Source organism: Cyprinodon variegatus, unplaced genomic scaffold, assembly GCF_000732505.1.
Source record: "Cyprinodon variegatus isolate N-32 unplaced genomic scaffold, C_variegatus-1.0 Scaffold702, whole genome shotgun sequence".
NCBI lineage: Eukaryota > Metazoa > Chordata > Actinopteri > Cyprinodontiformes > Cyprinodontidae > Cyprinodon > Cyprinodon variegatus.
The window spans coordinates 363,444-387,363 of record NW_015151155.1 but is presented as its reverse complement, the minus strand read 5'-3'; the positions used below and the strand labels follow the sequence as shown (position 1 = coordinate 387,363).

At 36.4% G+C, this 23,920-nt stretch overlaps 2 protein-coding genes across 2 annotated transcripts; both read left to right on the top strand.

Moving 5' to 3' along the window:
• Positions 1-550: 550 nt before the first annotated feature.
• arl8b (ADP ribosylation factor like GTPase 8B) lies at positions 551-11,487 on the top strand. Its single transcript, XM_015394646.1, has 7 exons — positions 551-772; positions 7,759-7,839; positions 7,937-8,010; positions 8,129-8,222; positions 8,368-8,435; positions 8,779-8,849; positions 10,636-11,487. Exons 1-7 carry the CDS (start codon positions 650-652, stop codon positions 10,683-10,685), a joined length of 561 nt encoding a protein of 186 aa, XP_015250132.1. The 5' UTR covers positions 551-649; the 3' UTR covers positions 10,686-11,487.
• Positions 11,488-13,821: 2,334 nt separating this feature from the next.
• On the top strand, positions 13,822-23,386 carry edem1 (ER degradation enhancer, mannosidase alpha-like 1). The gene is made up of 12 exons (XM_015394667.1): positions 13,822-14,431; positions 16,450-16,522; positions 16,792-16,895; positions 17,543-17,714; positions 17,807-17,990; positions 18,115-18,289; positions 19,527-19,647; positions 19,726-19,896; positions 19,980-20,053; positions 20,170-20,266; positions 21,011-21,178; positions 21,349-23,386. The coding sequence occupies exons 1-12, from the start codon at positions 13,959-13,961 to the stop codon at positions 21,436-21,438; spliced, it is 1,902 nt and encodes a 633-aa protein (XP_015250153.1). The 5' UTR covers positions 13,822-13,958; the 3' UTR covers positions 21,439-23,386.
• The last annotated feature ends 534 nt before the right edge of the window (positions 23,387-23,920 follow it).

Here is a 23,920-nt window from a genome sequence, read left to right as displayed (position 1 = left end):
AAGTCAGAATTCTGAGAAAAAGTCATAATTCTGAGATTAAAATCATAATTCTGAGGAAAAAAAAAATCATAATTCTGAGATTAAAGTCAGAATTCTGAGAAAATAAATACATAATTCTGAGATTAAAGTCAGAATTCCAAGAAAAAAATCATAATTCTGAGATTTAAGTCAGAATTCTGAGAAAAAAATCATAATTCTGAGATTAAAGTCAGAATTCTGAGAAAATAAATACATAATTCTGAGATTAAAGTCAGAATTCCAAGAAAAAAATCATAATTCTGAGATTTAAGTCAGAATTCTGAGAAAAAAGTCAGAATTCTGAGATTTAAGTCAGAACTCTGACTTTTTGGTCATATTACACTGAAATAAAATGTGAAATCAGTTGTTGTTGTTTTTTTGGTCCTCTTCCGTAATATTTAGACGCGCTTGAGTGTAAATAAATATTTTGAGATCAAAAAATTCATGAAAGATCAGCAAGTGAAATGGAATGTAGTTCCAGCATCTACAAACAGGAGCGCTGCTGAGCAGTGTTGGCTAACCGGTCATATGACCACTGCCTGTTTCCAACTTCCCTTCCTGCTGCAGTTACTGGAAAAACGCAACATCTGACAGGGAGAGAGAAAGAAAACCATCTGTGGAAAGCATCAAGATGCTGGCGCTAATAAATCGTCTTTTGGACTGGTTCAGGTCTCTGTTTTGGAAAGAAGAGATGGAGCTGACCCTGGTCGGCCTGCAGTACTCTGGAAAAACAACATTTGTAAACGTGATCGCTGTAAGTCTTCACAGCGGCTAGCTGCTCTTGCTAGGTTAATGCTAACACGTTTAGCGTTATTAATGATATATTAGAAATCAAAACACTACCTTAAACTCGATGTTTTCTGGCTTCCTTCCGTTGGTAGAGCGGAATCTACAAAAACACCTGCGGTTAAATCACACTGGAGTAGTTGTGCCAACACGTCAGCTAACCAGTTTGCTAGTGTTATGACTGTAGATGCTAAACCCTCCTCCCAGTGTAACAACACAGTCACTTGTGTTTGTCACCTTCGATTTAGGGAAATTTGCAAATATGTTTATTTGTCTTTTTCTTTTTAGTTTAACCACCAGGAAGTTTACAAAAGCATGCTTGCAAGAAGTGAAAGCTGGATGGATTTCACAGCCTGTACTGATCTGAGGAGTAGGTGTTACTTTTGGAACAAGTCAGTAGGAACATGAGGATAGCATTTCACCAAAATAAGCAAATTAAAATAAATGTCGATTGAAAGGATGAACAGTCATGATTTGGTCATCAATTAGTCACCTCTGTCAATTTTGACAGAACCAAAACAAATCTGGATGTAAAAAGATTTTAATCTATTTATCTTCCAGTTCTCAGTTGTCTTTGTGGAAGAAACCATGTCTTGTGCAACTCTTGCAGTGATTTCTCAAATACTGGCTTCTATTTTTGTGGCAATTGTTATTGTCTAATCCTTGCATTCTCTAACCTTTTACCACAAGTACCTTCTAGACTGAAATAACAAAATAAATTTGAAGTATTGAGTTGCATTTCTGCTAGTTTGGGGCTGCAACTAACTATTATTTGACTAATTAATGAATCTGTCAATATTGTTTGCGATTAATTGATTAATAATCAGAATGCAACGGTTCATTCAATAAGATTTTTTACGAAATAAAACCAGGTGAAACTAAAACTTTTCCACTTCTGGATGGCTCATATTGACAGATTAATTTTTTTAAATCTTAAATGCGTGATGTTTTTTTTTTAAATTAATAAATTTTTTTTGTTTTGGTATAATTACTGCTCTTATTGTGTGTCTGTGTCAGCTAAAAGCATATTTTTAGAGTCTCTATACTCGATTACTAAATTAGTTGACGATTGTTTTAATAATCCATTAATCGCAATTAATCTGATTAATTGTTTCCGCCCTATGCTACTTTTCCAAGTTCTGATTTAAAGGGGGAAAAATGACTTTCCAATTGGAAAAATTAGATTGCTCATCAACTCTGACCTTTAAATATTACTTGATTGCCTTGCAAATTACACTTGTTGATAATTTAAGTAAAAACTTTTTTTTTTTAATTTTTAGCAAATTAACAGTGAATTTGAATTGTAAATTGATCAGTTCAGTTATTTGGAGATATACATATTTTTTAGGAATGCACAGACATGAACATTTTAGGCAGTATTGATATATTACTTTTGCTTTTATGGCAATAATGTGTACATTTCTTTGCCATTCCCTCACCTTGAAAAAAAATTAATCACCACACTGACCATGCTTCTCTTCTTTAGCCTAACACTCCACAGTTCTGCTCTGCATCACCATCCCTGTAATGTGTCCAAAGGAAAAAAAACAAAAAAAACACGGCCATTAAACCCTGGAGAGGCAAACACAGGCTTCAACAAATTAGAAATAAACATTGAAATGATCAACAACCGCCAATACAGATGTTGGTCCAGATTTATTGTTCACCTCTAGTTATAAGGTTGTGTTGCCAATAACAATGTCCCTGGTTACTGATCATATCAAATAACAAATCCCATTGGTTTTGAAAATTGGATTTGGAGTACAGTTAGTTTCATTTCCTGGCCGGTAATCTGATTTCAGAGGTCAGTAAAATACCAGCTAAGTACCCAAAGGTAGCTGTCCCTTGTTTAGGATCACTTAAGTTTAATAGCCTCCTCTATAGTGACCTTCTAAGAAGTTTCTATATTAACTCGTCCTTTTAGGTGCAGATACCTTTTACCCCTACATTTCAGTTGATCTATTTGTTTGTTTAAAAAAAGTCCTTGTAGTAGCTTTTAGTGATGAGCTCAGGTTAAGAAACGTAAATCTAGTCAGTCTAGTTGGCTACACACTAGCTTTCTGCTTTCCTAAAGTGTTGTATAAAAATCCTGGTCAGGGCCTCGCTGTTTTGTTCATCAGATTCTTTCCACACTTTAAAAAAACAAAACATGCATGTTAAATTAATTAACAAATGCGCTCATAGATTGCTGTCTCTGTGCTTGCCCTGTGACAGATCTGTTCATTTCATTACTCCGGTGCAACCTAAAGTTCAGGGGGATATAAACAAAGTGGATGCATCACTATCATACTGTATTAAAAAATATATATTCTTTCAAAATACAGTACATTGATCCCACTGATCGACCTCAGCTCCCCTTTATGCCCACACCTGCTTTATATCTTAGTGGTCAAGATCCTAATTAGTGATCAAGATCCTGTTGCCCAGTGTGAGTGATTGCTCAGTGTGCTGATGGAAAAAGAGAGACGTTCGGAAAGCATGTGTTAATTGCAATTGGTAGTTACCTTAGTATAAAAAAGGTGTATTGTCATATTTTGCCGTTATCCTTTAGCCCTGATCACAATCACAATTTTATGGCGGTAAAAAAACAAAATGTGCAACAGAACAGGTAAACTAGAGCACATTTCTATCCAGATGTAACCTTTAAGCTCAAATGTACAAATCTTAAAAAAAACAACAAAAACAACAAAAATGTCAATCTAGAATAGCAGCTAGCATGAGCATTAGGGGTGGAACGGTTCACAAAATCCATGGTTCGGTTCGATTCACGGTTTTCGGTTCGGTTCGATACATGTTGATTGTTACACCGAAATCCCATAAAAATTTGTGGAATTAATGAAAAAATCCCCCCAAAAATGGATTGTAATTATTTTAAATGATCCGCGTAAACCCTGGATCATTTCCATATGTTTTGCTGCTTTGAATTTAATCATCTCGCGCATGCTCTCTACCATCTCCAAGGGACTCAGAGGGGAGCGGACGGAGCCACAGTGGAGGCTGCAGGCTTTGCTTTGAGGAGCCGGTCTGGAGCGCAGCAGGGCGGAGCGGGGGTTGCTGACGGAGTATGAGGGATTTCGGGGTTAGCATGACATGTTGGTCATGTTGCTGTTAACGTAAACAAAACGTGTTGCACAATGCTTGCACACTGTTGCACTTTTATCCACAACTTTCTTTCCGCTGTCATCGTAGGTCACTCTAAATGCAAAGCGCTCCCATACAGCAGACCTATAAAGTGCTGCTGGCGCGTCTTCCAACTCCTGTTCTTTCCCACTCGCCATTCCAACAACAATTCTCCACCACAACTGATTTTTTCCCCTGCTACACCCGGCTAAACTGCTTCGCTTCCTCTTCTTCTTGTTTACTACTGTTAGTTGGCTTTGGTCGCAGTACCGCCACCTTCTGCTCTGGAGTGTAAACGCTTCGCCTATGAGAAAAAGGAGCAGCGCATGAACCGAACGAAACACACGCGAACCGAACCGAGACAGTCGAACCGAACGATTCTGACGGTTTTCATAAATCGTCCCATCCCTAATGAGCATGATTAGCTTTACTGTCAGAAGCAAAATACTAATGTGAGCTTATGTACACTTTATACAAACGATTGTATCTTTTGTGGTTGTAGTAGGATAAAGGTTTGTCTTAAATCCTTGCAAGCTGTCAAACTTTTGCATATCTGCCTAACACAGCAACAAAAATGCATGTTTGACTAAAAAAAATAACTATATATATATATATATATATATATATATATGTATATATATATGTATATGTTTGCTGCCTTAAGCTGCAATTGTCTCTAGTATCTTAGGAAGCATAAGTTGATGCAAAAATTCACAAATCAACAAACTCCCAGTTTGTCTTGTACTTTGCAGATTTCCAGATGGAAATTTTTGTTTCAGGGGCTTCAATTTGTCTGCTCCCTCCTTTATACATTTAAAACGAGCAGCCCACTCAGCCTGTGTCATATAGTTTTGAATTCATCAATGGCTGTGGCAGCAGTGGTTCCTCCTCCTCCCAGTCATAAGACTTCTGCACTCATTTCCACTTAGTCCCATCAGGTGATTTCAGCGAGTCATGTGTTGTGAACTTGGCGTGAAATAGTATTGTGCATATTTTGGTTTACAGAGAAAATCAATTCTTAAGGATTTTTAAAAGTTTGAACCAATAAAGTCTCAATCATCTCTGTTTAAGATTTCAGTAAATACACATTGAAATTCAGGGGGAACAACTTTCTGTTCTCATGCATATCATTTGTTTTCCAACAGGATGTGTTGAGGCAGATTGCAGTAGGTCTCAAGTTTCATAACTTCCTACAGCATTTTATCTCTTCTTTAGATTTCCTCTTTTTAACTCTGTAGAAATGTTTGTTTGATTTTAAAAACAAATAGTGACCATCAGCTGCTCTTGATTTTGATTATTTTAAGATGGTATCATGATAAACATTCTGGTCATCATTGGCACAGAACCGTTTTTAAGTTTGTAAAGTTTTTATTTTGTTGTAAATGCCTCTAAGCTGTTTTTATTTGGTCTTTTTTTGTGTTGCCTTAAAATGTCAACGTGAGCTCATGCATCCCTATAAATGATATTATATATTTAAATTTGATAATTATATTCTTTTGTGGAATTTTATACTTTTTTTAAATCTCCCCATGAAACTTGCCTTCTCAACAGAATCAGATGCTGGTGAAATAAATGTCCAAAACAAACCAACCCAGAAAGAAAAAAATAAGTAAAGCACAATTATGTGAAAAACACTCGTCTTTAGCCTCAATACCATACCAAATTAGTATTGTATCCAAATACATGATTGAGTGTCAATTAGGGCTGAAATGGTTAATCGGGATTAATCAATTATTGAAATAATCGTCAACTAATTTAGTAATCGATTAACCGTTAACTGGATTTTAGAGACTCTAAAACATACCTTTAGCTGACAGAGCGACCCACTTTGAGCAACAATTGTACCAAAATTTTAAAAAAAAATAAAAATAAAAAAATAATCTTTTTCCTGTCAATATGCTCTAACCAGAAATCCTCAAGCAGAAAAGTTTTTGTTTCACCTGGTTTAGTTTAATAAAAATTCTTCTTTAAGGAACCTTTTGTCATCTAATTATTAATCGATTAATCAAAAAAAAAAAAAATCAACAAGTTAGTCTATATGCAAAATAGCCATTAGTTGCAGCCCTAATATCGATACTTTTGATGACCATAATTAAAATGCCTGTAAACTTCTTTGCAAACTTAAAGCTTTATTCAAGAAGCAAAGAGATTTATGTGAGCAAAATCAGCCAGCGGTGGCTGCAAGCGTTCTGTGTGCGTGTGCTTTAATAAGGGCTGGGACAGTTAATTGGATTAATCGACTATGGAAATAATAATCAGCCAACATAGAGACTCAAAAATATGCTTAACTGAAAGAACAACCCACTCAAAGCAGCAGTTAGACCAATATTATAAAAATACATTTAAAACATTTTGTATTCAAGATGAGAAACCTTTTTTATCCATTAATATGCTCTTATCCAAAAAGTCCTCATGTGGTTTTGGCTTCACCTGATTTAACTTATGTTTGAAATCTTCTTAAAAGGAACCGTTTGCCATCCAATTATTAATCGATAAAGAATCAACAGATTCGTTGATTAACAAAATAGTTGTAACCGTAGCTTTAATGCACATGAAGATCAAATTATAAAAAAATGTTTAGCACAGTGGTTGGTTCCTTTGTATAAAGTTAGTGGTTACATTATGATTTCTCAAAATGCCAAGGCTTCAATCCTGTAATGTTAGAACTTGTAGACTTCTGTTCTCGTAAAATTATGATTTTTATTTTCCTTGTTTAAAAAAAAAAGTATATCTTTTAGTAAGACCCCAGTACTCCTTCATAACTTTAAGATTATGTAAAGTGTACAATAAATATTTTTCATTTCAATATCATTATTACCTCCATCTTAGAAGTTCATCTTTCCTTTTAGGGTTTTTCGCCTACTGCCTATAGCTCACTGCTTATTTTAATGGTGCTAGCCAAACTAGTTTGCACCTTTTGTGAGGTGTCATCTTTTAGATCTGTAACTTGCTCAATTATTTGACACTATTTTTTTCTATTTCAGCATTCCTCATTTCAAATCTTTCAGATCCACATCGCTGTATTTCAGGGGTTTCTTTCTAGTACACGGGAAGCGTACGGTTAATTGAACCCACAATTCAGTGTCTTAGAAAATTATGGAGTCTGGACATTTTTCCAACACATGGCCATTCATACAATTCAACAGGAGAGTGATAAACAGAAGTTTATTTCTGACCAGAGTGTTATATTCAGGTACAAACGGGAAGATGATATGAAGATGAAAAAGATGCTGAAGCAAAAGGGAATTCTGCTTCTCTAAATATGGTTGAAACTCATTCAGTAGATTGACAGCGTCTGAACTCGGCTGGAGTTGGAGCTTCAGAGGTTTGACCAAGATGATCAATGTAGATGATATTATTTTAAAACACTAAATACAAAGATGATCTATGATTATTGTCAAAAGGAACATGAAATACAACAGAACTAGCTATGTGGATGAACTGAAGGCTGTTGCAAAAAAAGCAAAAAAAAACATGAGCTGCTTTAATTCCTGAGGAGAACCCAGACCAAGTACTGAGTGCATGTGATGTACTTTTCCGTATTATAAATCTTTAAGTTTTAATAATGAAAGATATACTCAACAATATACTGAAGATTTCCAGTTATCTCCAGATTTGTTAAGATGCATCTGTCTAGTTTCTGACTAAATTTTCATAACTTTATTTTTTTTTATATTTCTTCATTAAATTTAAAGCTCTTTTTTTTTTTTTTTGTTGTTTCCTTTGATATTTTACCCCAAAAATTAAAGCAGATTCAATACAGACTTGTAAATATGTGCAGCGGGCATACAAAAAGAGCTGTAGTGAATGAGTTTCACCTTTGTGTCTTCCCAGTCTGGTCATTTCAGTGAAGACATGATTCCTACAGTCGGCTTCAACATGAGGAAGGTCACCAAAGGAAATGTCACTATCAAGGTGCTGCTTTATTTTCTCTGCTGTTCTTAGTTCATCATGGAGAAGAAACTTGGGGGAAAAAACAGAAATGTCTAATGGCAAATTGTTTGTTTTTTAGATCTGGGACATAGGAGGGCAGCCCAGGTTCAGGAGCATGTGGGAGAGGTACTGTCGGGGAGTTAACGCAATTGTGTGAGTATCCAAAGCACTGCGTTTTTATTTAAATAAGGGACAGCCTAAGGGACAGGAAACGTGTCACCTCTTTGCCAATTATGACTAAAGCGTTCTTTTCGCTCCTGCATATTTGAAGGTACATGGTTGATGCCGCAGATCGAGAAAAGGTGGAGGCCTCCCGGAATGAGCTTCATCACTTGTTAGACAAACCTCAGTTGCAAGGAATTCCTGTAAGTGTTTCCCTGCAGCTAGTTGTGCTGATCTGTATAATTTCAGTACCAGTCACGGAAAACGTTGTGGCTTTCTTTACTTTACTCCTTGCAGTTTCATTCTGCTACAGGAATGCAGATTTTCTTAACTCTTTTTAATGTTTAGGTTTTGGTACTAGGCAACAAAAGGGATCTCCCCAACGCGTTAGATGAAAAGCAACTCATTGAGAAGATGTGAGTATGAGTGATGCTAAAAAGGATGTACATAATCCTTAAACTGATACAGATGGCTTCATAACAGATGTATAAAAGCAGTTAAATTCAGAAACATGCTTTTTAAAATATGATTACTTAAATATTTTTAAAGTTACTTTGTTGTCCTTTATCATTTGTAACATTTTAGCTTGTAGTAATTATTTGAAATTCAGCTGGTATTGTTTGTGTATTGCTGGCTCCCCCTAGCGTCAGAAGAGTCATACTGCACGCATTGATTTCCCAGATAGCAGATGAATAAGGAAGAGAACTGGTTTGGATACATGGTTGTCATGTTTGTTCACACCCTTGCTTCTGCTTGCAGGAATCTAGCAGCTATTCAGGACAGGGAGATATGTTGCTACTCCATTTCCTGCAAAGAGAAAGACAACATTGGCAAGTTGCAATTTATTTTTCATGCCATTCCATTTAATCCGATGATACATGGTGCTTATATGTAACCAGCCTTTACTGTAGTTTGTTTTCTAACATTCTAACACATAGTTAAAGCTGAAATATTGGTGTCTGCAGGTAATCAATAACTGAAAGTTAAAAATCCTTATTTCAAGCCAGTTCAGTTTGTTACATATAATTCTTAAATGTTAATTCCATCCTAAATCTGGATATTGCTGTTTCCCTATACCTTATTATATTTTTCCATTTAAAGATAAATGCAATAGTAGCATTAGTTTGGTCTGTTTTTTTTTTTTAGTGCTAGTAACTTGATCCTCTGACAAAATTATATTTTCTCTTTCCTTCAAACACTTCAATTCCATTCTACTTTATTGACTTTTTATCAGTTTTATTGAAAATGTACAATAAAAAAGATTTTGCTGTGGTGTTTAGTACTACATGTTAAATGTTCATAATTTAAAGTTATTGACTAAAGGTATCTTTGTAATGAATCTAGTTTGTATTAACTGAGGTTTTGAAAGCAAAACCAAAAAACAACTTCCTTAATCACATACGTTTTTGAAACACTTTGCAGTTTGTGCTGGTAGAGCGACCCTTATTCAGACCCAATGGAAGATCTGATAGGAATTGTCTAAAATAGACCAAGTCCAGAAGATTTTGATGCTAAAAAAAAAAAAAAAGTGTGACTAGATGGTTTAGCTATGGCCAAAGGTCATAAAGAGCATACTACAATAGTTGACCATCTGCTCCCATTTGACTGCCATGGAGAGACACTGAACCATAAGATATGTAGTTTGTTTAGTGTGAAGCCATGTAAACACTTGTACTTTGTTTTTTGTTATACTATTTTATATTTATGGGACGATGTTTCAATTTTATGTTTTAGTGCATTAAAGCACTTTTGGCACCCACTATTTTTCATTTAGTACCTGAGGACTAATGCTTCGGATGCTTAAGTCTATATAATGCTTTCTTGAAGCCCTCAAAAGTTAACTGTAGGTATATATGAAATATTGCTTGCCGATTAAGATCCCTTTTTGGAACTTTGAACAAGGTCAGCTGAAAAACACTCTTTCCAGACTAAGACATTATCTAAAATGGAAACAGTTCCTCTTGCTGGGCTGATTAGGTGTTAAAAGAGCCTCTTCATCTCAACTATGAGCAGAAATGATGGAGCTCCACCTTATATCACCACTTAGGGCACCGGGCATTCAGGGTAAATGCTTCCTGGAGAGGGTGGATGATCGCTGCTCTTCATAAAACAATGCTGGACACTCATTTTCCAGGGCAGTGATGGAGCAGAATTCACCAGGATTACTCAGACCTGCATGTATCAAGCTAAATACCACTTAAAGCATAATATTGATAAAGAGAGCATTATATCATTTAGAAAATAAATTTAAAAAGTTTACTTTTGCATAATATAGGTAAAAAAAAACAAAAGGGAACTTTAAGGATTTATGTGCACTGAACTTTTATGCTTGTACAACTAAGAATAAGAGTTGTGCATAGCTTTGCAACCAGATCAAGCCCTACATATATGGTTGTTCACTATTGTTTTAAAGGGTGTGGCTCTAAGGTTTTGAAACATTTTTTTAAAGCCATGCAAAATCCTGTTGTGAATCTCTCCTTTTCAATCTATAGCTCTTTGGACTGTCTGGCTCTAAAATTTGATAATTTAAATAAAGTTTATTTATGAATTTTTAAAATTTTCATTATGAAACCTTAAATCTTTTTCTTTTTCTAAACCTGTTTCTCTCTATTGCAGATATTACACTTCAGTGGCTCATCCAGCACTCAAAGTCTCGCAGGAGCTGAAGGCTGCATTTTTTTTTTCTGTGCTGTATTTGCCCTGGTGCTGTCCTGTCACACCCTCACCGCAATTGTACAGAAGCATTTCCACTTAACGTGCTGCACTGTTTTTCTTCTTTCACACTTTTTTTTTTATCTCCCCGGGGATATTTCAACAAACTCATAATGCACTACTTAAACCTAAGGTTCTGTAATTTGATATTAGACGCCAGTGGAAACTGTACTTGACTGATTTCTAAGTTACCTTTCACATTGCAGGCATTACTTTAGGGGAAAGTTACAGACAGTGGCTTAAATAATGCATAATCTCTGAGGAAGGGGTTTATTTTGTCCCGCACACAGTCTGGTATGATCCCAGGATGTGGCTGATTTAAACCTCATTTCCATTGTTGCTCTGTTCCTATGGTTGTCCTCTTGGATCAGTGCATGTCCTTTTTTTTTTCTTTTAGAAAATTCTGCATTCGGCTCAATTTAAGCTGATCTGTACAATTATCTTGCTAGTATGATTTTTACCAATGTGGGATGTGTGTGTATGAATATATGATTCTATTTAAAGTCTGAATGTACCAAACGTAAAGCTGTACAGGCTCGTGTGGTTCATGTTTGCCTCGGTGTATAGTAGCCTCAGTGGAACGATGTCTTCTGTGCTGCCTCTGGTTTGAGAGAGAGGCAGAAATTGAAGTGCCTTGTGCAGCGTCTCTCTCCTGAATAAAGTGGCATGTAAGATGGGCCTACCTGTGTAGAGCCAAAAAACCACCTCAATGTGTTAGAAAATAAAAAAGGCATGCTTTTTAATTTACTCATGGTTGTGTTATTTATATGGTTACTTATACATTGTGCTACAGCTTTTCCCATTCATACTTAGATTTTGCAAAGCCAAAAAATAATGCAGATCTTTTTACTAACATTTTAGGCCCTGGTCAGCCTGTTTTCCCCCATACCAGGTAGAATATAATGCTATGAAAAAGTATTGAGGTTTTGCCCTTTTTTATATGTTAATGTCTTAGTTCATTAAACAAATGTTACCGAGAGATATCCTGAGTACAAAACTGAGTTTTTAAAAGATTTTAAGAAAAAGGTATACAAACCAACTCGAAGAAATCTTTTTGGTCAATTAATCACTTGTCAATTTATGAAATAACAGATTTAATTGAAAAGAAAAAAGCTTTATTCTTACTGAACAAGGAGAAGATTGCAGATCTTCATACAAGCAGCATTTATTTATCCTTGTGGGGGAGAACAACTATGGTCTGTCAATAATCTGTTATGGAAAGCTCTGTGTTTACACCTTAAAGCTTTCTCTCTCTCATTCCCAAATCTTTGCCACATAGATAATTAAGGTGACTTTTTATCCTGACAGAAGAATTGTCCTAATTAAACTACTTGGGGAAAACATTAGTTCTGATAAGTAACAGCAGGTATTATTAAGGTATAACAGACTCACCCATCATCAATTAAATTAATCCAAACAGTTCCATCTGCTCTAACTAGACAAACATTTGACTGCCTAATTTATACCTTCTCAGCTGAGGGTTTCCCTTCCAGGTTTTGGTGGAATGGTTCTGTCTGATCCTGCTGGTGCAAATCTGCCCAAGTCATTTTCTGTACAACAATGTAAATAAAAGGATCAAGGGTTGGAAACAAACAAAAAAAACAAAGGAATTTTCTCATTACAGAGATGACCAAGTTGACCTTTAAGGTTTTTCAAAGAGCAGTTCAATATCACAAACTGCATTGTTATTGGCTTAATAATAGCTAAATAAATAAAATCTGTTTGACATGAGATATGCAAGGTCTTCAAACAGAACACAATGTAGCCTAATCTAAATGGAAAGTTAAAGTTAAGAAGTTGTTGAGTTTTTTTGCTTCTGCAAAAGAAGAAGTTATTTCCACATTTTGTGTAGTGGTCAACTGACTGTATTTTCTTGTCTAACCTCATCAGCAACAAATGGGTTTGTGTATCCTTTAGTTTGAAAAAAAAAAAAAAATATGGTTTTATTTAATCAAGTTTCATAAATGAATAGAAAAGATGTCTTGTTAAAGTTTTTGGTCATCTGCAGTTTGATTGAACTATGTTCTGTTTGCAGTGCCTGTGAAAGGCGAATACCAATGAGGTAATGGATGTAATTGTGGCTAGACCAGGTCATATGACAATGTTGAAAATAAGAAACTTTAACTTTTGTTTTGTACAGTATTTCCAAATTTGTGGGGCCTAATTAGCTCAGTCGTCCCCTTAGGGAGGATTGACATAATGAACAGTAAAAAAAACAAACAAACAGAAAAGTAAATACATTTCTCCAACATTTAGCCTATGGCTGTGGCTATTTGTGGAGACATTCCCACACCTCTTCAAAAAAGTGCAACAAATTCTCATTCTGTTCACATTGGGTCAAAAACAAGGAGAAGTCAAACCCTGCAGGTAAAGGGTGATATATTAATGTGTATTGACAGCTGACATATTTATTGCAAGGATATTTCAATCATTCTTTTATATCTTATCCGATTCTCTTTTACTCATGCCAGAACAACAAAACTCTGCATTTTAACCTGGGCACGAACTAAACATTTACCACAAGGATCGGCCCGATGAAAAAAAAAATCGATTAATACTGCTTCCACAATAGGGCAGCTCCCAGTCATCTTCGACCGGTTGTAACAACGAATTTCTGCTTCTTCTGTTTTAAAAGTGGTGCGCGCTGCTTCTCATCTTTACGGTAACAGCAGCACAGCCAGCTTCCGCAGCTGTTTCTGCGAGCAACATTCTCACGCGCTCTTTTTACCGTAATAACAGATTACACGCAACATTTTTCCCAACATTTTCTCATTCATAAAACTATTTCCGGGGACAGGTGGTCCAGACCGGGGACGATCCCCAGAAATTGGGGACGTCTGGTCACAGTCGCCTCTGTTTGAATCATTATTTTTGCATATTTCTTACACTGCTTCAAACAGTGACAGATTCACTCTTGTGGCTCATTTTTATTGGTGCGTTACTCCAGAGTGCCACGAAACTTAACGTAAAGACTGACGTCTCTTCGTCAGCCAATCAGCAAACGGACCCGCCTTTCCGACTAATTCCAACTGCCGAAATTAGCCAATCACATCTCCGGATCTGGGGTGGGCTGGTTTGTTGACAGGAAGTGTGTGAGGAGGAATCCCCAACCTACGAGGCTGAGTGCCTGTAGTTTTAGTCTGACGCTGAGTGGTTTTCCTGTTCGGATACACCTCGGAGGTAATGAGGACTCGGGTTATGTGCTTTATGATCGACCCAAGGCAAAGATGCAATGGAGGTCACTCGTAGTGGGCTTGGTGGTCCTGAGACTCTCTGTAAGCTGGGTTCTATGGCTAGCCTTCGGGCTTGGACCTAACGTTAGCTCAGGCTTCAACTTTCACCTCGGTTTTAATTTGCACAAACTGGACTTGCTGTTCAGGGAGGAAAAAACAGCCGACTCGAGCACTAATTCTTGGTCCCAGCGGATCCAGGGCCACAGGTATGAAGAGACGGCGAGTCCCTGCGCAAATATTGGGGAGGCTTCCCCACCCTGGAGGTCCTACCTTAACTTCTTTGATGGCAACAAGGACGAGTACGTCCGGAGGTACAGCTCCTTCCCAGACACGCTGAAGCTGAAAATGAAAGACATGGCCAGAGAAATGTTTTACTTTGGATACGACAACTACATGAAGTATGCCTTTCCAGAGGATGAGCTGAATCCCATTGATTGTGAGGGCAGAGGTCCAGATGTGCTTAACCCGTAAGTCACTATGGGGACTGGCCAGTCCTCATCCTTATCAGTCAGTGGTTTTAACTAAGCTGAAATTAGCATTTTCACTTTGTTGCCAAATAAGGCGTGTCAGCTTTGCTAAAGAGCCAAGTGGTCCATACATCTCCCAACATGTCCTAGAGGCGCACTGACCCTCATGTCTGAGATGTTTCACTCCTCATTTAAAGACATGACATACCTTAAAATCGAAATGTTGATGTATGCTGGATTATTTTATATCAGGTGCTTAATTTTACAGATCTGATGTACCGGTAGCAGAGAGAGCTGAACCACCATAGCTAGCCACTGAAAACAACTTCCATATCCAAACTTCACCATGGTGTCTATTATATCTATGCACAGCTCTGAAATATGGAAATGTAATGTAGATCCCTTTGTTGTCCTATTTGAACCATCCCTTTGGAGAGCTGTTAAGGGTTTTGCTTAGGAAACCAGAGTGGATGCTGTAGGGGTACACTGAAAAAAAAAATAATACAACCGTTTTTGGCATTTACTTAATCATATTTAGTTACTTTAACACAATTGTTTCATGGTACAGGGTAGGACATATTTTATATAATTTTTTTCAGTGTACTTGCAACCTTCTCAGAGCACTAGAGCACTTCTCTAACCCACTAGGCCAACACTCCCCTATAAGTATTAATCTGTTTTTGGGCTGAAACAATTAATTGGATTAATCAATATTAATCGATAATTGAAATAATCATCAACTAATTTAGTAATAGATTAAACATTAACTGGACTATAGAGACTCTAAAACATACATTTAGCGGACCAAGCAACAATTGTACAAAAAATTGTAAAAAAAAAAAATATATATATAGGATGATTTTAAACTTATCAGAGATCCTTTTAATGTAGTTCTTACAACCTTTAATAACTTTTAGGTGTGTGCTCTTCTAAACTTTGTGTAAAATAAGCAATAAATGTTTCAGAAAATAAAGTGTCAAACACCAATTTTAAGAGTTTATTTCAAACTAGGTCAATCATTTGAAACCCCAGTTCTCATGAGATAATCCATAAAAGAACAATCTTTATAAAATGAATTTCAAAGATTTCTAATTTTTGACAAATCTATTTCATATCACATGTTAATTGGTTTTTGGAACAAAAATAAATTGTGCTCCTTTTAAATAGTAAAATGAGTATATTAATAATTGCATGCTTTAAAAAAAACACCAAGAAGTCATTAGGTAATAAGTCATGTTTAGTTAAAGAGAACAACCCTTAAAGTTGCAGAGCTGCACAATCTATTGGATTGTAACTGCAAACAATTTATTGGATGCAGTATATTATTTGGTTGGGCATTACATTTGCCATCTATCTACAATCTACATGCTTGTATCTTTGGTCAGTTGGATGGACTGTCAGAGCTCTCTATGCCCAAACCAGATACACATTTATTAATAAAGCTCCTGCAGCTCTCATAGAGCAGTGATCGTGACGATGGAGAAGAATCACGTGTTAACCAAAGTGGTTGTATTGGTCATTGTGACTCATGTAACCTCACAGTTGTTCAGTATGGTTAAGGTTTTGACTACACCCTCTACACTTCCAAGTTCTTAAGGTAGTATTTATGTTGAATGTTTTGATGCAAAGTCAAAACAGTTAAAAGAATAAAAAAAAGGGCATGTTTTTTTTCTTATAAACATATTTGATTATATGCATAAGAGAGTTTTTTTTGTTTTTTTTTAGAACAAATTCCCTCATCATTTATACCTTTTAATGTAGGTCACAGTTTATTAGACAGTAAGGTAGAAGCAGAGCAATATCTTGAAGTAAATATAACATATTACACATTTGTACACCTTCTGCTGTCAGATCAGCTGCCTGTTTCCAAAACTAAGCAAACTGTGACTTTGAAGAGTTGATTAGACTGATTACATGTCTTCTCCAAACATTGTGTGAACTCTAAAAAGTAAACACAGGAAATTGTACTGTTCTGTTTTGTGGTGTCTAAAGAAAGTTTTGTTTTTGTTTTGTTTTAGGTCAAACATCAATATTAATGACGTCTTGGGAAACTATTCACTGACACTCATTGACACTTTAGACACTCTTCTGGTAAGTTAGTTCCTATTTTTTCCTTTCGTCTATCGTAGGACTAAGCTGGGAAGATAAAAAATAAAGAAACAAGAATGTAAACCTGAACCTTTCCTCTTTACCCCAACATTTCTAATTGCTTTTTAAGACATTAGTCTTCCGCTGCTCTTAAAGTGACTGTATTTGAATAAGCCTTAACATTTGCCCTTTTAAGGGTTTTCCTTTTAAAACATGCTGCAGTATCAGAGAGATAATGCAGTTGTGGTCAACTGGGTTTCTTGTTCCACCAGGTGCTTGGCAATGTTACAGAGTTCCAGAGAGCTGTCAAACTGGTTATAGATACCGTGTCTTTTGACAAGGATTCGACTGTGCAAGTCTTCGAGGCAAACATCAGGTATAAAAGTGTCTTTAGATTTTTCTGAAAACTGTCTGGCTTGTGGTCAGTTTTTCTTTTTCATCATAGCAAAGTTACAAGGTTAAAGATTCAGTTGTTTAGGTGCTTCTTGATGCATGTTCTCAGCTTTTAAAATGGCTAATTGTCACTATTATGTCCATCTCATGAGGTAACTGGATCATTTAGCTGCATTCTTTTCTTTATTTTGACAATTTCCCTTCATTGTGTGTCTCATTATAGCTGGCTAAAATACATTATTCAGTTCTGACTTCTCCTTAATCACTATAATATAAGTGGATAAAAGTCCTGTGTTCAAAATCTCTCTCAAACCATCCTTTTGTTGGCAGTTGTTAATTATCTATAATAGGGGCTGGAGTGACATCATGTCTTGTGAGAGAGGGCTGTTGCTGTTTTTACTGGGTTTCACTATTATTTTCAAAAAGACATAATGAGGGAAAAGATTCCATATTTTGAATGGTAAAAATTATTTTTAATGCAATGATAAAACAGTTTTGCCTTTTACCAGTATTAATTGAGTTTTCCTGTTCTGGGCAGATCAAGCAGCAAGATCTTAAAGCTAGATAAGTGTGAATGCCCCTGTGCCCCTTAATATCTGTAAAGTCCACCTTCCTTTTCTATCTCTGAAGGATCCTTGGCAGCCTTATCTCAGCACATATTCTGCTGACTGACCCTAGACAGCCATTTGGAGAGGTGGGCATCGAAGGCTATGAAAACGAGCTTCTACATCTGGCTCATGACCTGGCTGTGCGCTTGCTGCCTGCTTTTGAGAACACCAGCACGGGTATTCCTTACCCAAGGGTGAGTGAGATGTCTCCTCCTATTGCTAGTGAGATCTTTCCTCCTCTAAGTGCAAGATCAAGACTCATCGTTGGTCTGTGTTCTGCTTGCAGGTGAACCTGAAGACTGGAGTTCCCAGGGATAGCATCAATGAGACATGCACTGCAGGCGCTGGGTCTCTGCTGGTGGAGTTTGGCATTCTGAGCCGCCTGATTGGGGATTCAACGTTTGAATGGGTGGCGAGGCGAGCTGTCAGAGCTCTGTGGAGTCTGAGAAGCAATGAAACTGGTCTGTTGGGTAAGTGAAATTCGTGTGAATGACTTCTAGTTTCACTATGCAGGCCCTTATTCCTCTTGTTTTCTTTTTAATATGTTCCCCTTGCTTCTTATTCTCATTTTTTTTCTGTGGTTCCTTTCTTCAGGAAATGTTATTAATATCCAAACAGGCCAGTGGGTCGGTAAGCAGAGTGGACTTGGAGCCGGCATGGACTCCTTTTATGAGTATTTGCTTAAATCCTACATCCTTTTTGGGGAGAAAGAGGACTACCAGATGTTTAAAGCTGCTTATGAGAGCATTCAGAACCACATGAGAAGAGGGTGAGTCCCACACTGAAAGAGATGGACCATTTTATGCTCTTTATATTTTATTCTACTGAATTATTATTATATAGATTAGAGTGCTGCTGAAATGCTAAGCGTATGTCAGCAACAGGATCTGTGTTTGTCAGGAAATGTCCAAAAAGAGGAATTAAACAAGGGGATGTTCCAGAGTAATTTTCTATGTGGAAGCTATAAATTGCAAAAGAATTATAATTATAGCATGGCTAATTATCATATATAGTGTTTTGCTGAATTACTTTTACACCATGAACTTTCCCACGTGTTTTCATGTTGCAGCTGCAGGGCTCAGTGCATATTTTTGGGATTTTAATTAAAAAACAAAGTAGTTCCTTGGTTTGAACTGGAAAGGAAGGTATACAAGATTTTACTTAGAATAGAATAGAATTCAACTTCATTGTCATTAAATTATTACTACAACAAAGCAATGAAATTCACTCTCTGCATTTGGGGAGCAGTGGGCTGCCATTCTGTGGCACCCAGGGAACAAGGTGGGAGTTAAAGGTCTTGCTCAGGGACCCAGATTGGCAGTCAGAGGGAGTGAGGCTTGGACTCAGAACCTTTGGGATCCAAGCGCAATTCCCTAACCACTAGGCCGCCACTCCAAAACAACAAAACAGAAAACAACAAAAATGTCATGTTCATTTATATTCAACATTCCAATGTCAACCTTTGGAGGTAACCTTAAACAAACAGGTGTTCATGCTTCTGTTAATTAATAATTGATATATAATTGAGCTTTATTGATCTCACATTGGTGAAATTTACCTTTGCATTTAGCCCATCCCTTTGGGGAGCAGTGGGCTGCCATTGTGGGGCACCCAAGGATCAGTGTGGGGTTAAGGTTCTTGCTCAGGGACCTAGAGTGGCAGTCTGTGGGAGTGGGGCTCGAACTCAGAACCTCGGGATTCCAAGCTCTATGCCCTAAACACTAGGCTGCCACTCCCCTGTTAGACTAGATGTTATGTTGGGCTTTATTTAAATGCAAATCCTGCAAAAAACAATAATAACTTTCCTTCAGTTTCGCTGCACTGCCCTGCTCTTTGTTGGTCTATCACATAGAATCCCTATACAATTTGCTGAAGTTTAGGTTTATTATGTAAAAAAAAAAAACATGTGAAGAAGTTAAGAGTGTCTATGAAAAGTGCCGTATAGCTACGTGTTTTTCTTTAAAAATGTGAAATTGAATATTCTGATACATTTTTTTCTTCTGCAGGCGGGAGTCTTGCAACGAAGGTGAGGGGGACCCGCCTCTCTATGTGAATGTGAACATGTTCAGCGGTGAGATAATGAACACTTGGATCGATTCTCTTCAGGCCTTCTTTCCTGGACTGCAGGTGGGATCCTTTGATTTACACTGACAGAAATGTGATTGTAAATGATGTTGCAATAATAAGGGTATCTGTAACTTAAAGGTTCTGAATGGAGATATCGATGATGCCATTTGCCTGCATGCCTTCTACTACGCCATCTGGAAGCGTTTCGGAGCTCTGCCGGAGAGATATAACTGGCAACTGAAGGCTCCCGATGTGTTATTTTACCCTTTAAGACCAGAGCTGGTGGAGTCGACCTACCTGCTGTACCAGGTATTAACCCTAAAGGATTTGGGTTTTATCAATAAACCTTGTTTTTTTAACGAGTCTTTTTTTTTCTCATTTTCTTCTAACAGGCAACAAAAAATCCTTTCTATTTGCATGTTGGAATGGATATTCTCCAGAGCCTGGAGAAAAATGCCAAAGTCAGGTATTGATATACTTATATTGTATGTCTTACTTTGTTTCAACCGTTTTTTAACATGTATAAATAAAACTTCATGTACATTTGCTATTTTACACTGAACTGTGGTGTGTTGCTTGCAGATGTGGATATGCTACACTCCATCATGTTGTGGATAAATCCAAAGAAGATCGCATGGAGAGCTTTTTCCTCAGTGAAACCTGCAAATACCTTTATCTTGTGAGTTTTAACTTAATATTATACTGTGGTTGATGTTAATTTGCGGAAGTGGAAACATTTTTGGGGTAATTCTTTTGTCTCTTATGTGTGGCTATGGACAAAAACATAAGATTTAGTGACCTCTAGTGCTGAAATGGACGACTTGCAATCTAATGTTAACATACAAAACAATACAAGATTGTGCAAGTTACAATTTTTGGTAACTTGTAACTCTGCAAGCAAGGCAGAATTTTGAGGTCAAATGTGGTGTGCAGGGTCTGGAAGGTCCGCTTCTATCCAAAAGGTTTAATGTAACTGCTTTATAGGATAGTAACACCAGTAATCTAATGTGGCCTATACTGTGTGTGGTATGTTACCTACTCTAAATTAAGTAAAAAGAGAAAGTTAAGAAGTTTAGTTGAAAAAATAATAAGCAAGGTAAGAGAGTTGAAAAAACTAAGTTACAAAGTAAAAAAATATAAGTTCCTGTATCAGCATTAAGGTTCTGGATTGTTCATTTTTTTGTTTGTTTCTGTTATTATTATTATTATTATTATTATTATTATTATTATTATTTTTTAATTCATTATCCAAACACTCTTTGGATGTTACTATTTTACCATATTAAGGACGCTTATTGGTAATTACACTTCTTTTCTTCTTTTTTTATGTTACAAAAGGAATAAGGTCTTCTGTCCTTTTTGAATTTTGATTTTCAAAGTGTTTTACTGAGTGTTCATTGTTGTCTCTTTCTCTGGTTTGCAGCTGTTTGACGAAGACAACCCACTGCACAAATCTGACAACAAGTACATCTTCACAACAGAGGGTCATGTAGTGCCTATAGACAAGCGCTTCAGGGAGAAACAGTGGAGCGATTTGTCTCCATGTGAAGAGGCTGCGAACAACCAGTTGCCTACAAGCAACATCAGTAATGTAAGACCAAAAAAAACACAACACAGACATTCCCCCACTGTCGAGTTATAGCTTTTTGTAGTATTTTAAAAAATGCTTTTAAAAGAAATCTGAATGTGGAAAAGTGTGAAATGTCATAACAGATTTAATAGGAATTATATTTAACTGCTTTCTTCTATCTGATTCTGCAGTGTAACAGGATTCCTGAGGAGCGCCGCTATGCTCTGCCATTAAAGAGTGTCTACATGAGGCAGATTGATCATATGGTGGGACTTTTTTGAGAACAAAGGACAGAAGTGGTGACATTGCATCTAAAAGACTACAGAAGACAGCGTCCTCTGGTCAGAGTCTTCGTCCTCGCCTGTTTCTCAGCTCTGGAACCAGCCAGGAAACAGACACCAATGAATCCTGAGAACACAATTCTATCACTTATGGTATTAAAGAAAAAGGTTTCTGGTAGTGGAAATTAGCATAAAATAGTGATGATAACTCTCAGGTTAAAGGAAGGAGTTTTCATTATTATTTCTAAACTGAGAAAAAGAGGTTTTTAGACTAGCTGAGATATCTGCTCAAGTATTGTGGGTAAATACTGCATGCACATGTAAATTCAGCAGAGCTGTGAGACATGACAGAAATAACCACATAATGGGATCAGTGCCATTAACCTCACTTTAATTCAATACATGACCTGTAAGAAACATGGCCTTCATGGAAGCCAGTCTTTAAAACCTGAGAATTAGTGCCTCCTTTTGAAGTTAAGATACTTGATTAGATCAGGGATTTTATGTAAGGGCTGCACAGACCGTTTTTAAAATGCTTCAAAACTGCTGCTTTTCACTCCAGTTATTTTTCATTCAATCAGCATTACTGTATGGCTTTGGTTTTGTTTTCCTTTTTTTTTTTTGACAATTATAAAGTAAAATATCCAAAATAGAGATGCACCCTTCAGAACCTCATGGCAAATCGCTGGATTTAGTAAAACTTTGATGCTGGTTTTAGCTGATCCTAATCACTTTAAGAAATTAAATCTTAATATAGGCACAAACAACATTCAGTTTTTTATTTTTTTCTAAATTTCTCCTGCGAGAAGTTATTAGTTATTTATATTCAAAGTAAAGGTAATATAAGTGTGTGAGAAAGAGCAACGGCTGTGAAACTATTCTTATTTTTCAAAAGGCTGCCAAAATCTCCAACTCTAATGTGTTTCATGACACATAGTGGTTAAAAGTTTAATAGGATAAAAAGAGCGTCATTTCTGTAATCTGCTCAGACTTCTTGTTATCGGATAAAGGTTTTCCTAATCCAATTTCCACATGTTGTTCAAAGTTCTTTCTTTTAAACCTTCTTCACTTCACCAGATTTTAGTTTTGACCTCCTACTGAAATAGGTTAAACTTCTTCACTTCACAGTTTCGAAAGAAATCTGTTTATTTTATTATAATTTTTTTTATTTAGTCACCGGTCAAAACTCATTCAAAACCTAATCGCCAATCAGTTCCTTGGTGCATCTCTGTTAAATTGCTCATACATATCTAGGCAGGAATAGAAGCTCTGGAGAGAAAAATTTGTCCTGCCTTTAAAACTGGCAGACAAGTCTGAGAAAATAGGAGATTGAGAAAGTCAAGTGTTCATCTTCCTACATTTTTTTTTTGTCTTAGAAAGGGCAAATAACTGCTGTATGCCCCCAACAGAGTAAAGGTTCAGGGATGACTGTTCAAGTGCCTTCTATTTGTCTTTGTATTTCTGGATGCTATATGGTGCATATTAGAAAGGAAAAAACATTGTTAAACATATTTTACAGCCACTTTTTTATTGCACGAATGTTTCATTCCATATTTATCTGCAGTTCTTTTTATCCATTTCAAGCCATAAAATGTGTTTTTTAGATGCTAGGTTCATATTGGTGATAATTGTTTATGGTATGTACTTTTACAGAAGAGACTGAATGTTTCTTTTAGTGCATGTCATATCTGCTATGTGGTTAAAAACTCAGGGTTTAATAGAATTACAAAAATCAGTGAATGCTTTCGTAAGAAATAAAATTGAAATGTTGCCTACTACTTTCTCATTTATGATGACCTTTATTACTTCCGTCAAGGAGGCTGTGTTTTTTGGAGAGTTTGTGGGTCTGTCTTTCTGTCTGTGTACAGGATAACTTTAAAAATTTTGACGGATTTTAATGACATTTTTTATCACAGGTGTCCCTCATTCCCAGTAACAATCCATTAAGTTTTGGTGATTATTCAGATTATATTCTGGATACAGGATATTTTTAAAGAAATTCTTTAAAATTATGAGATAGGGATTTTTGGTTGAACAAGCAGTTACTCTGTAAACCAGGGGTTTGCCAGCAGTGGCAATTGAATTGAACTTTAGCATCGGACTCATAACATCTGGAGGTATTTTATCAGTGGATCAATTGAAATCTTATGAACTTGGATAGCTTTTTTTTCTTCTTTTTTTTTTACCAGAGGTGTGCATCCTACTAAGGACAAATTCATTAAAACTGGGTAATGATCCAAATCTTGTGTTAGACTTAGCTGTAGGTGTAAGTCACAATTTGGGGCTAAATTTGCTCCTTGTCAAAGGTCTGCACTCTAGTTATTTATGCTTCCATCTTTAAACACTGCTTGCATTACTTGGGTACAACTATATGCAATAGTAGATCTAATGCAAACCAGTTTGTACAGGCACAGATGAAACATTTCAATAAACCAAAAATTCTCATGACATATCTAACCTACCAGTTAAATGAACAATTTTC